This window comes from Ambystoma mexicanum, chromosome 10 (genome assembly GCF_040938575.1).
Source record: "Ambystoma mexicanum isolate Mex_15411 chromosome 10, UKY_AmexF1_1, whole genome shotgun sequence".
NCBI lineage: Eukaryota > Metazoa > Chordata > Amphibia > Caudata > Ambystomatidae > Ambystoma > Ambystoma mexicanum.
This window is the reverse complement of record NC_090932.1, coordinates 1,234,201,640-1,234,216,330: the sequence shown is the minus strand read 5'-3', so window position 1 is coordinate 1,234,216,330 and position 14,691 is coordinate 1,234,201,640. Positions and strand designations below refer to the sequence as shown.

The window sequence follows — 14,691 nt, the reverse complement described above, 5'->3', positions numbered from 1 at the left end:
CACACCGGCCCTCCAGACCAGCTGGACAGGGCGGGGTGCTGCACCTGTAAATAAAATTGATGTTAACAGGAGATGGGCTACACCCTGTCTTACCTTACTAATGGACACAGACACCAGAGTGGATTTTATAGGGTTCCCAACAGAGACCCCTCTACATTTATCAAAACAAATTATTTTTTTAAAACTTTTCCAGTCCCCTTCTTAACTTTCCCCTGCCGTGGGAACCATCTACACAGGGATCTTTAACGCCAGCCCACCCTTCTTTGGGGGGACTCAAGTACCCCTAAGGTGAGTCTGGCACAACAGACCCCTTCCCTAAGTCTTGGTACCACCCACATGGAGTGTGAGGCCAGAGCATTGACTCTCTGGTCGGTCTCATTGCCCTTAGCGGCCTCAGGCAGACTGCCACATCCATCTGCTACCTCACGGCAGGGTGTCTCCCCTCTAATCCCTTATATCTGTTTAATATCCTCATATATAAGTGACGCCCTACATCTACTTAACTGTCCCACTTAACATTCCTCCTATTATTCCCCACTTTATCCCCTACAGTGCTTTTCTATACATTACCTATTATAAATATAAATTCACATTATTAACTATAAACCCAAACATACATTGACGTACAATATATAACATATTACAATGGGGGCGACTGCTACAGTTAGTCACCCACTTTCAGTACTTTTGGAGCTGTCCTTGGGCAGTCTCTGGTGGATGGGTGAATGGGGCCTGTCCACTGATGACATATGGTGCCTGGCCCCACTTTTTCTGGGTGGCCCCATCCACTACATGGAGCCAGCCATGCTCACTGCTCAGCCCACGCTCCTGCTTTGTCCCTTGACAGCCCCTGCTTGTGTGGGGGTCTGCCCACAGTCACCACCGTGACCATGGTCTTCATCAATCTTCTGGGTGGGCCCCGTAGGCTGAGGGCCCCACCCACACTCAACATTGCACCTGCAGCTTGTTTTAAAATGTTCAGGGTGGCCCCATTGGCGTGTGGGCTGCCCACGTCACCTCTATGGCACAGCGTCATCTTGACTTCTGACGGCGTCTCGTTGGCTTTGGAACACCACCACTCTAACCACCAATCTCCAGCACCATTTTAGCCACAGGTGGCATCCGCACTTTAATAGGGATGCCGCTACCTGGGGATGCGCCACCTCTGCGGCTGGCTACTCTTCTTACCCCCTCTGCAATGCGTTGTAGAGACGCTGGGGGCTGGCTGCAGGGCTTCACACAGGCTGCTTCATTGTGGTAGCCCTAGACTTTCCTTCACCTGAGCAGCCTGCGACTTCCTAGTTTCCTCTCTTCACCTGGGCTGGCCGGCGAGCCTGCCCAGGACTTTCGCTTCACTGCTGCACCAAGGAGGGCGGAGCACACTCACAGCTCTTCACCTCCTGGCCACCACCTAGCTTGTGTGGCCCGGGAGGACTTTTAGAAGGGCCTGCCTCGCTGGCCATGAGGCAGGCTGACTCGGGGCACGGCTAGGCAGCCTGGTTCACTCCCCCCACCCTCACACGCCTAGACTGGGCTGATCTTTTCTTTGGCCCAAGGATCCCCACTCACACTGTCCGGGCCCTTGAATAGTTATGGGTCCATCTGATCTGGCGCCCAGGCGGGCTGACACCCTACATGGCCCCGTGGGTGGCAGAGCTGCCCCTACCAAGCAGCTCAGCCTTACGGTTAACTCCTTGTAGGCTCCCCCACACACGGACAGCATCCAGATTTCTGGAGGCGGGCGCCCGAGGCAGTGCCCTCCCCCCAGGTGTTTTCTTGCTTGCCTCTGCTTTCTTTCTCCTCTCTTTATCTTGTCTTTTTCTTCTTTCCAACTATCTGAACTGTTCCTTTTTTAAATCCCCTTAGGATTCATGTCTCCCCTGCCTAGCCTATTCTTTGGCAGGGGAGTTATGTTCCTTCGTTCCCTTCTTTTTCTTAACATTCCATCCAGCCCTATGGTGGGCTGGATGGTTTAACCCAAAACAGAAACGCATACATACACACACACAGAACGGAAAGCACTCATTACATCTAATGAAGAATATTTTATCCAACACTGGTCTCTGTGTCTTTATTTCTAGGGTTCCTTAGGGGGATAAGCATGAAGCCCATACTAGCGGGACCCCTTTTTGGGCAATAAGTAGAAATGTCCCCCATGTTGGACAGGGACAGAAGGCACCACCTGGACACTAGCCTTGGCAAATGTGAAAAAACTGCAGCTGAGCAATTGTAAATATTTGATAATGGATGCAGTTACAACATGAGGACTTTCGGATACTGGACTATACATGTTTGGATATAAAGCAAGTCTCATACACACCAGTAACCAGTTTAAAGCACAACTAGCATTTTCTCCATCAGAGTTCAGTAGCTGTCCAAAAACTCATATCTCAGAAACTGGGTCAAGGGACATTTCCCCACAATGTTCTCTCTAGTTAGACTCGGGGACACTAGAAAGTCTGCATGAACTGCTAATGGGCTGTATTTTTGTCCTCATTTGGAGAGGAAATCATTGTAAGCTCATCACTAAATAGATGATGTGACTGGTTCAAGGGCAGGATGATGCCACTTTAGGAAATAAGCCCCTCATTCTGAGCTACAACTTCCACTGACATCTGAGACCTGCCTAAGCACCAGGATCCCGTGTGTATTGGGTCTAGTTTCAAGATTCTGATCCTGCATTGGAGAAGTTGGCCTCATGGCGGTGCCAGAGGAAGCTCATGAAGCCCTCTTGTCCTGAAGAAGCAGTATTTTCTATCTCATGGTGACTGTGAAAGTCCACCCTGACTGCTGTCCCTAGACATGGCCATCCTGATGAGGATACAGAACCCAAAAGCTCACTTTTCCGGACAGGAGTGGTCCTAAACTCACCTGTATTTCAGTTGTAAAGTCCTTGGGCGAGGTCTTGATTCCCGAAGTCTCTTTATTGCCAGCAAAAGAAAAGTTGTCCTCGCCCTGACGGGACTGGTGGGAGATTTATCAATTTCCCTTTTGTGGAAGCTGCAATGAAAATCTGGACACGTGCAAGTGGTGGTTTTATGCAGAGTCCAACATCCTGGGTGTGTCCTGAGCACTAGTTTCTCTGGTTCTATGATGTTTGCTGGAGGCCCATTTGTTTGCAATATTCAACCCCCCTCACATTTATTTGCAAAACGAATGTTGAGGGAGACCCCCGAAAACCTCCTACACCCACCCACCATAATTAAATACCTAAACTCAACCCACCATCTATATTTGTAAGGAAATGTGTTAAAAAAAACGAGAACACATGGGTCTCGAGCAAATGGGCTAGATCAGTTTCTCCAATGGGTATGTAAGTGTTACTGCACTGCGAAAGCCCAGCCCCGGCAATTCTCTCCCACTGAAAGGGTTCTGTGCATTCCTTCTGTGGATGCCCCAAAGTATGACATCCCTCTACCGCCCCTCCCCCATTGTTGGTTATTATTTTCATTGGTGATTTATTTTGCTCCTCCAGATTCTAATTGCCGGATAAGGGATCAACCCATGTTCCATGGCTTCATCTTGTTCCCAAGGTGAATGCTTTGCCCCTGAGCTATCCTCCTGGCCGGTTGCAACCGAAGAGCCACCAACACCAAAATGGCCGGATCACTACAATATGAGCTTGAGACACTTGTGCGAAAGGCTTGACATTCCTCAATGCCATTTCTCACAACCAGCTGCAAAGAGCAAGCACGGGTTTATACCACCTACCCCTTGAAACTACATTTGTGCATTTTTAGTGCTAAATGATATTTTAGGTAAAAGGAAAGTGGCTAAAATGATAGGATGGCATCCCTAAAAGGGTCATGTTGCAACCCACAACTCATGCGCTGATTCTTAAAGGTTACACTCACTGCTCAGCCTCACTTCCTTTGGCGAACAGTAGCGCCTCGAGACCTTTGTTTGACTTTAGAAGAGAGTTGTTGGATGGTCAGTTAACAAGTGTATACTCCGAATTAAGAGTACACCCACGGCCCCTAATCCCTACAGGCCTGTTGCTGTTTTCCAACCAGCAAAGAAAAGATTAGCAAAGAGTTCCTTTCTTTGTTGCTTGTTCCAGATATAAACAGATGACCCTTATTCTAATAGATTCATTTGCCATCCAGTCATGCCAAAGGCACCAGGGGAGAGCAAAACAAAAACCTGTAAAGCTCCCTCGAAGGCCATCAGGGTTTGAAGGAAGGAAATGTCATGATCCATGTTTGCAGGGGCATGTCACAGTCAGTGGATCACATGAATGAATAAGATTTCTGTAGGACACATCACGCCCTAGCACACCTTCAGGTGCTTGAATAATAGGCTTCATTATCCGATTCAATGGTACTCATTTCTTTGAATTTATAACAATGATATTCCGAGCGGGCCCTCACGAGATTCAAATCTGTGCATATTTCACTTGGTGGGCCCTTAGTCTGCTCATATATCTCACCCAGGGAAAAGATGAGATTTTGTGGTCTAAACTATTTTGTGTTCGTATATAGCGCTCCATGCCGGATGCATTCACCTCTAAGCACTGTATTAACAGATGTAAATATTCATTTTAATGTTACCTAATGTATCAAACTTGGAAGCAAGAAGGTCCGAGTTGACCTGGCCGCAGGAGAAGAACTTGTGAAGTGCATGCTGGCCCCATGTCTGAGTTCAGCGCTTAACCTGTGAGCGATTAACCCAGACGTAAAACATGCATACAGCCATTGAAGAGGCCGAACGTTTGCTACACCCCTTGTGCTCCCCAGACCCTGATGGTAGAGTTTGGCTTGGAGGCCTTGCGTGGCCAGATGTCCCCAGTCTCTGTATAGGTCTCTCGTCTCGCCAGAGTGGAGTGAAGGGGCAGAGCCATGATGTGGTTTAAATTGAGACTGGATCAGTGGAGAAAGCAAGGAGTCTTTGGGATCAATATAAATTGGGGGAAGAGTGTGGAGAGGCTGAAAAGATTTTAAGGATCTTCCCCTTCACTCATTTAAGTGACATTTCATACAAGTCTCTGCTGCTGCAAAATGTTCTCACCTAACCCAGGCTCTACAGCCAAGACTCTGATTCCTATGCAAGCGCCATTAGCTTGAGCTCCACAGACCATGCCTTACTTGGGGTGCCGGATGGGCACTTCTAGGATCATCTCAGGAGGGATCTCGAAGAGTTCTGGGTCATTGCCATTGGCCTGTAGGACGAGCGGTAGAACATCGAAGCGACCATAGGGAGCCTTCCAGCCCTGCTGGATACAAATCTGCAACAAAAACAAATGTAGTCTTGTGGCATTACTGTTCCAAGGTACCATGGTTGCACAGAGCCTTTTCCTGTTTGCCCACATCTTCCCAGCAGCTCTAAACCTGGGTGCTCAGAGCTAGTGAACTGCACATGCCAGACACCTGGAAGCAATGCCCATTCCTATTCCAGGAGTCTTTGCAGAAGGTCGACCACTTTTAATCTCCTGGTGCCTAAACAGCATATTCTAAGGACATTGTTCTCCCACCACGTGTGTTCTTTCATGTACATTGAGTAAAACATTTAGTTATTTCCGAACAGTCTACTACTTGAAGACACCCAGGAAATTAGAAAGAATCCTTTGCTGACCCTTGGTTACTACAATCTATTTACTACATTAGTAGGACGTTCTTCATTATCTCCTGTCAAATGTGATTCCTTATTAATTGTTATATAGCTTTGTATACTTCTATTGAACAACAGATAATGTATGTATGTATACACACACTTTACCACCTCTTGTCACACATAAAAACAACTGTACAAAAATAATTTGTATACATTTTGTGAATAAATTGTGTGAAAACAACACACAAGGATAGATAAGAAATTTGGAGTCCTTCACCACATTTCCAAAGTGTGAATATAACAGGGTGTAATCCTAATATATCAAAATGGTTGAAGAAAACTTCCTCTCGTTCTTCGTACAATGGTGGACATTTAAAAAGTGTGCACCTGTCTGGAATCCATATATCCAACACGTTACTGCCCCTGTGCTAATTATGCCGACATTCTTCAGGGAATCACAATTTACAAAAATTGTTGAGGTGGCAAAAAACAATTCCATAGTCTTTATAAGTTAGACTGGTTTTGAAGTACTTCTGTTGTACACTCAATTTCATGTTTATTTGAATCTTTTGTCTTCCTTCAAATTTTTTCCACAGGGTTTGTAATTCTGTTTGAGCAGCGTGATTTGCAGTATTTGGAGTATTCAGTCTCCCAATTCTAAATAAATGAAAAAGACCTAATGAATAAGTCTAGGGGAAGTTTGGTGTGTGTTTGTTCTCCTGTCCTCGACAATTATTGTAAATTGTGATACCCTGAAGAATGTTAGCACACTTAACACAATGACAGAAACATGTTGGATATATGGATTCCAGACATGTGTGTACATCTTACATGTCCATCATTGTACTAAGAATGAGAGGAAGTTCTTTTAAACCATTTTGATATATTAGGATTGTGCCATTTATCACTGTTATATTCACATTTGGGAAATGTGGGGAAGGTTTTGAAAAGAGGTTCCCTGTAATGCCCCTCCTCACCCCCATGAACATGATGGCCGAAAGAGTCAAAAACGCACAAAGCCACTCATTATTCAGACAGCCCCCAGGAGGGCCAGTGACATCCACGTATGCTGACAGATATTCTCTTAGACAGCGATTCAAACCTTATCCAATCAATGTCTTTATGGATACAGGTGCTTCAACATTAGTCATGGACCCAAATGCCTCGATGAATGACGTTGACTATGCCGAGAAACAACTGTGCTGACGTCACTTGTGACACCACGACATAGCAGCGTTAGTCACGAAGTACACTCACAGCCATGCACAAAGGTGCAGAAACATACAAGTGAACACACACAGAACATGCTTACACAGTTCTGTAGATTGAGGACAGATTCATATACATACTGTCAAATGCTTTTATTATTTTTCTCATTAGCTAAGTGCAAAAACGCTGAATGCAAGGCAACAAAGAGCGCAAGCTTGCATATGCTTATGACAACTAACCCTATGGAACTACAGGATCACATAAGGAGCCTGGAAAGATTTAATACAACTAACCTATGGGAAACATAGCACGGTACAAATACATAGAAATCATAGCATAAGTATAATGAGGATTACATGAGGCCACAAGCCGCAGTACGAGGGAAATTTAGAACCAGGTTGTACAGAACAGCAGGCCAGGGCTTGCAGCCAAGGTCAGAGACACGTAACACACTCCAAACCTAAAACGACAATGGGCTGTCTGCAGAAAACAAGAATAAATCCTCATAAATTGCAGACGAAAAGAGCTCGATTTCCTCAACCACGTGATGCAGCCGAGCTAGACAATGGTCATTCACCCGCGGTGGGAAAACAAACGGTTTTCAGCAAAACAGACATGAAGTGAAACAGGGACTTGTTCACAAAGTTGCAACATTGAGGGCACTCTCACAGGCAAAAGTGGTATTGCTAACAGTTACATTGGGAAAACAGTCCTTCTCATCACCTTGAAGAGGTGCACAGGTGCTGTGAACAGAGCTGGGTCCCAGGCCTGGGGAGACCAGTTCCAGCCAATCATGGCACAGAAGTCCAGGGGTGGATGGCAGGGGGCAAGGGTCAATGGTAATCCTGCGACCCTGCAACAATGTAATAGATAATTTCTTGGGGAAGGGGCAAGCCAGCCATCTGACATGTAACGGCCAATCAACCATGATCTATAGGTGCTATCCATAAGGGATACCACTCTGATCACCCACTAAAAGGACTGATAGGTTTTTCGAGGAAGGGCCCATGTTGTGACGCAAGGGGACAACAAAAAGGCCCGGCACAGGCTTGGGAGCAGTGATTCTGGGAATTTACAAATGTCCTGTATGATCCCTGGCGGTTTGTGTAATATACGACAGTTCTAACTTGCCCTTGGCAGAGTTCTGCGTTTGTTACTGGAGGATGGTTGTTGGGCCCTGAGAGCTGAATGGGTACGCTCTTAGTAACCCCCAGACCTCTGGCATACCTAAGCCAACAGTTGCCAAATTTCATATCTATCCTTGCACGTTTTATGCACACAATGGAGTGCAAAAAACACGTTATTTAAATTATTTTTTTATCATTAATTTTATTGTGACAAGAGGTGGTAAAGTATGTGTATACATACACACGTCATTATCTGTTTAATAGAAGTATACAAAGCTATAAAACAATCAATAAAATAATCATATTTGACAAGAGATGAAGAATTCCTTGCTAATGTAGTTATTTCTGGACAACACATTCAATATTAAAGATAACCTTTGAAAGGGCTTCCTTGACATTAACAGTAACATCAAGAGGTCGAGGGAGATCATCTGGTGTTTCCGATACATCTTCTAACACATCTGTCAATAGCTACTTGTAATCAACACATTAATCGAATTGCATGCATCTATTCATTAATAGGTGTATGTACATCATCAACGTAATATTTTAATCCAACTGGAGCCACGTGATGGATCATGACAATCTCACTGTTGAGGAGGATTTGGTTGTGGATGCCATGACTCCCTAGAATTCACAAGACAAAGGCATTCTGTGAAAGGGTCCACAACATTGTAAAATAGGGGGAGCAGCGTTAGGGAGAAAACATGATGGGATAGGCATGCGATAAGGTACCATGCACTTCAGTGTGATCAAAACGCATGCATTAAAAAACTGAAAGTGGCTTTCCCAGCAGTTCATGTGACGATATCTTAATAAAGGGTTTCACAGTTTAAGTTCTCTTTCTGGGTTAAAAGTGGCGGGATTCCCTCAGAAAATGATGAAAAGAAGAGGACGGTATACAGGTGTCTAAAGAGTTTTATTGTGGGGCTCGAGTGACGGACTCCCATGTCACGTGTGGGATCACATTCAAGTTTATCCCCCCCCCCCCGAAACATTCCTGAAAATCATATAAAGGATAAAAACCAAAAAGGATAAAAACTAAACAAGACAAAAGAATATTGAAAGCCCCATCACAAACCTTCATGGGCACCCTTCCAAAACGCAATAAACACCCTGGGCCACATACTAAGGCATGCAGCCCATAGCAGCATATACACATGGGACTTCACTTTGAAAGTGGTGTTAAATGGAGTCAATGATAAATAAATAGGCAGAGGCAATCTCTGGGCCTGTATTTTACCATACGTGGCATTTTGGAATGCATTCCTCACCCAGAGTGGGGAAACAGAGTCATTTGTCGCACCAGCGTCATCGCCACATCTAATTTTGATGCCGGTGGAGAGGTTTGAATCCCCTTCTATTTCACCTGTTTTGTTACCGACATAATCTAGGAGGATCCATTGTAATGGCAGTCACCAAATGTGTACATGGTGGCCGACATTACTACTTGTTCACGGGTTGGGTCCACCTGGAATACTGTGCCTTCTTTATACCCAATCAGTAAACCATCAAACGGCATCGCGGGGGCAGCCGCTACATGCGCTGCATTTTCTGTTGTGTTTCCACACCATTTAACATGACAACCATTATGGTAACACCAGTGTAATTGGGTTTAAGTTGAATTTTGTATTAAGAAGGAAATCTTTGTGAGGTTTATATCATTGGCACCCGTAGACAAAAGTACATGCAACCTCCTACAAATAAAAAAAGTTCATTCCCACTCTAAATCTTTTGTGATGTTTTGTACAACAAGAAGGCAAAGTTATAGCAGAGGGCTCCCAAAACAAATTTCCCAATTATACTCAAATAGGGAACGCTTGCTAAAAAGCTGCTGGATGGATTGACACCAAACAGGGCAGAAAAGTTGCCAACTGCGTCAACTTAGACACTACATTTGGGTTAGTGAAAAACAAATGGGCCTCCAGAACAAAGAAACATTTTGGCAGTTGTGTTCACAAGCTTTGTGTAAATTCCACTCAAATCGGTTCCATGTAATAATGTCGCCGGCGATCTTATTTACGGTGACCATATATTTGGCGATATTATTACCTGATACCCTCAAATCAGGATCTACGGCTGTGATTGGCCAATGAACATTTTCAGTCTGGCAGCCATTTTAGGTCTATGTGCTTTAGCTTTAGAAAGGTTTTGGAGGGGAATATAGCACCCCCGGGTGGATATCCTGATATTGGTGAGGTATGAGCATGCTCCCAACGGGGTGGAATATGCCCCTGGAAAGAAAATAGGAATGGCAATTGTATATGCCGTGGGCATGAAGGACCTGGTACCCAGTCATGCTGAGCATGCTGATATACCCTCCTTGGAAGATCCCCTCGAGGGAGAATCTACTGACCCACTGAAAATGACAGTTATGCCTACCAATGCAAGCATAACTCACCACCGCCAGGAACAGCTCATGACATCTCACATTACATCACAATTAGCATTTTTCATATAATGAATGACATTACTGAAGACATCAGATGGGACTTCACCATTGCCAGTATCAAATCTATCAGTATCATCAATCTATCTTTTTTAGTTAATTTGCGGTCTGTTTTTAATTTGTCTTTGCTTATTTGTTCCCTTTGTGGGTACATCTCAATATCACAGCATTATCGAAGAACAGAGCACAGAAAGTAAATGTAGTGGCAAAACAAGTCACCATGTGCACACAAAACATGAATTGTGTATAGAATTCATTGAAACTACACTTTTGTCAGTTATTGCCAGTGATAGCCCAGTGGTGTACCTTGGCATGTACTTAGCGTGTGCAAAACAGGTGTTATTTAAGGAAAATATAGATGGAACACTTGCCTTACAAATGTCTCAATAACTAAGTGGGTTGTGAAGCCATAAGTAGAGGTTTGCCTGACCATCTTCAACTTTCCTGAAATGTCTACAACTAATTTTACCACCTTTTGTGATAAAGATTAGAATGACTGTAGGTGAACTATAGGAAAGTGTTGCAGCCTCTCATTATGACATGTTACTATTTTAAGGGTTACATCCGATTTGAGACCTTAGGACCTTTAAATTCAAATGTGCAGACAAGTTCCACATTAGGCTCTGAGGATGTTGGCATCCAGCCTGTGCATACATATGTTCAAATCTAACTTATAATACACTAACGGCTCAGCAACGGGTACCAACCACACTTCTGTCTATGATAAGACTATGGCATGTAATCCAAAACACAGAAGGATAAACACAGTCATTTTAGTTTACATTTATTTCGGGTGGATCTATGGTTTTCGAAAGGCTTCATACTGAGATTGATTTGAATTTTGAAGGATTTATATTGCGTACACAACGAACTGAATCGAATCCTGGCGCAGATGAAACATATACCTAACACACAAAGAGAATCCGTTGGATACTTAAAGCCTGCAGCTAAATTTACCAACAAGGAAACAACAAAAGGATTAACGTCTATTTAAATAGGTAAGACTTTAGGCATGCTCTAAAGGTCAATAATGAGTTTACCCTTCTTAGTTTCAGGGGCAAGCTCTTCCATAGGCTGGGACCAGCGACTGAAAAACAGGAATCACCTCTTGTTACACAGTTTGACCTCGGAACAGTAAGCATGTATTGATCTTCTGATCTTAAAGCCCGAGTAGAGTGATACCGCTTTAATGTATTTGCTAAATAAATTGGTGCCAGTCCATTTAGAGATTTAAATACGAAACACCCAATCTTGAATTTAATGCGGTCCTCCTTCGCTAACCCGTGTCAAGAACGGCACAGGCCTGAGATTGGAGTGTTTTTAGATACCCCAAACACTCGCAGAAGAGCACAAAACTGCTGCACTGACATTGCTGCATGAGCTACTGTGGGATTTCAATGCAGCACACATTGACAAAATATCTAGGCTTTCAATGTAACCTATCACATCAACACATGCAGGCGTCTCATATACATCTTTACACTAAGATCACACAGGCTAAACGCTGTTCCAGGTAATTATTGACCAGAGGAAAATCTCGACATCCCCAGAGCAAATCCTCATCATAGGGAGTTTAGATTCGGACCCTAGTCTGCCCCGAATCTGCCCCCGGCAGGCAGTCCAGGTGCCAATTGAGGCCAGACGTAGGATATGAACGAAATATCCCTAGTTTTGGACTGAAGTGAGATCTTTTTCCTAGCCGAACTAAGCATCGGGGACTTCTCTGAGCTGCGTGAGAGTTTCCCTCTTCACACCACACATCGACATCAGGGAATGTTAGCGTAATGGCAAGAAGAGGAACTCCACACACATTTTGGAACTCTGCTATATTGTCTGGGAAAAACCAAGACACAGATCGACAACTTTCACTCAGCCCACACTCCCCTCCTTTTATCTGCCACCCCCCACTCTGAAAGTATCTGGATCCCACCACATTCTTTTATATCAGTTCACCTCACATTGTACATCGATATGTTGCTTGCTTGTTAGGCTGCCTAGACATACGTACAATACAGTCATGAGCCTGGGTAACTCACAGAGTTCTCCAGCCAATCAAAATACTGAATTTTGATATGGCATGCCGAGTCAATATTTATAGTGATCCTCACTTGGCCTAATCGAGTGTCTTGTTTATACATTTATGTATTTGACTTTTTGCTCAGCGCTTACCCTGCCCCTAAAGAGAAAGCCACACATGTCACACTACCACCTTCTAGCCATCCCTGAAAGTTCACTTTCACTTTAGAGTCTGAATGCAAAGCGTTGTCTGAATGCAGCCCTCAATGGAAATATTTTTGCTTAATATGAGATAAAGGCGATTGTCTTACAGATCATTCGAAGGGATTGTGTCCTCCGACGTATTCCTTATCTTGATAGATCATCTCCAACTTGCTGGCCTCGGAAAGTTTTTTTCAGTAGAGAGCGCTGCACGTTGATGTCCCTCGAGCCGATGTCCCTCGACAGCCTCCGTATCGGCACCGACTTCATCATGCGTATAAATAGACTCACGCAGCGTCCATTGCTCAGTTCTGTTTTTCCGCGCTTCGTGGGCCTCAGAATCGCGTTGCTCAGTTCGTTAGTCAGAGAATATATTTTTCATTATTCCTCGAATACCAACTCTTACTCGATGGCTTCCTCATCCGAACCGATGACTCCACGGTCCGGCTTCAAAAAATGTCGAGGCTGTGGAAAGAAAATGTCATTGACAGATCCTCACAGGATCTGTTTGTGGTGCCTGGGATCGGAGCACCAATGTTCGGAGTGCGAGGACTGCATGTCCATGACGGCGAAAGCCTTGAAGGAGCGTTGGGGAAGCTTGAGAGAGGTAAGGCAGTTAAAACTCCTTTGAAAGTTTCCTCGGCAGAGTCGAGACATTCGTCTCCTCGCCGACACAGGAAACATTCTCGTTCTAGGTCTCGAAGCAGTTCCCTCCACTCTTTGAGATCCAAGCATTCAAGTAAGAGACGTCGAAGATCCCCTTCCTCGTCTTCTTCTTCTGTTTCTCCGGAAAGAGTCACCTGCCCCACAAAACATAGCTCTAAGGCTGAGTGGGAGGAATTCTGTAAAAGGATGCTTAGCGTCTTTGAGAAAGCGGCCTCGATTCCCTCGAAGACAGCTGAGGGTGATACCGTGGGTGAAAGACCTGAAAAATCTAAACGCCGTGAGTTGTTGCAACCGGCGAAAGAAACTACTCGAGAGCGTCACAAACCCTCGAGCAAAGGCACTGTGCCATCGACGCCATCGTCGAAGGTCCCTTCGACGCATAAATTCGCATCATCGACGCCATTATCGAAGGGCTCATCGACGCATAGGTCGATCGAATCGACGCCGTCTTTGACGTCGACGCCAAAAAAGAACAAACCCACGGCCGTCACTACCTCACAGTCAGTGGTCATACCCAGGGCCTCTGTCATGACTTCGAGGTCATCGACAACCACGAGCAGGATCCCGATCCTCTCGAGTTCTTCGAGGCCTCTTCCAATCTTCTCAACGCCTTTTCCGGTGTTTTCGAAGCCTTTAACGTCGTGTCGACGACGTCGACGTTTCCCAACCAATTATGACAAATTTAGCCCCGACTGCTCTGGAAATGGGATTTAAGCCATTTCCAAGGTCTGATCATTTTGTCTTCAATTTATGAGGAAGGGGAGGATTCGGATCAAGAAAGACCCTTTGGGTTGCAGAGATCTGCAACACCAGAACCAGGAATTTACCTCTGAGGAAAATAGGTTGAAGGACCTTCGAGAATCCTTACATGAGGCAAGTGGGTTAGATACTTCCCCAGAAATAGAATTTGCCAGACCAGATCCAGGGGAACATGCTGAGACCCCTTACAGAATTTTAATGGCAAGAATTATAGAATTCATGGGTTGGTCTACACCTTCACCTGCATTCCAACAGGATGACCTTACAGACATTTTAGTTAAAGGCCCACAGGAGGATCCTGTGGCTCCATTTCACGCTTCATTACAAAGGAAGATATTGGCTAACTGGGAAACTCCTGAGGTTATCCCGGCGGTTAACAAGAATTTATCAGCCAAATATAGGGAATCTACTACTGACCCTGAATTTTTATCTAAACATCCAACTCCAGAGAGTCTGGTTGTTCAAGCAGCAACTGCATCAGGCAGTAGATCGGCATACCCTACTGTTCCACAAGACAGGGATGACAAAAGATACGACTCTATGGCTAAGAAGGTTTTTTCTGCATGTAGCATGGCATCGAAATCTATTAACGCTACTTGTACACTCGCAAGGTTCAGCCATACACTTTGGGAGTGTGCTTCATCAGCGGCTGACTACCTCCCAGAGGGAGAAGAAAGGGAAGCGTTTCTAAACATCATTAAGGATGGTAAAGAC

The 14,691-nt window shown here is 44.8% G+C and overlaps 1 protein-coding gene across 2 annotated transcripts in view; it reads right to left on the bottom strand.

Annotated features, from left to right (window-relative positions):
- Positions 1 to 14,691, bottom strand: part of NOS1 (nitric oxide synthase 1) — an 833,905-nt gene that overhangs the window by 143,960 nt on the left and 675,254 nt on the right. For both annotated transcript variants that reach the window (XM_069619207.1, XM_069619208.1), the window contains exon 9: positions 5,085 to 5,224. In XM_069619207.1, coding sequence (XP_069475308.1) covers positions 5,085 to 5,224 — 140 coding nt within the window. The remainder of the gene's footprint in view (positions 1 to 5,084; positions 5,225 to 14,691) is intronic.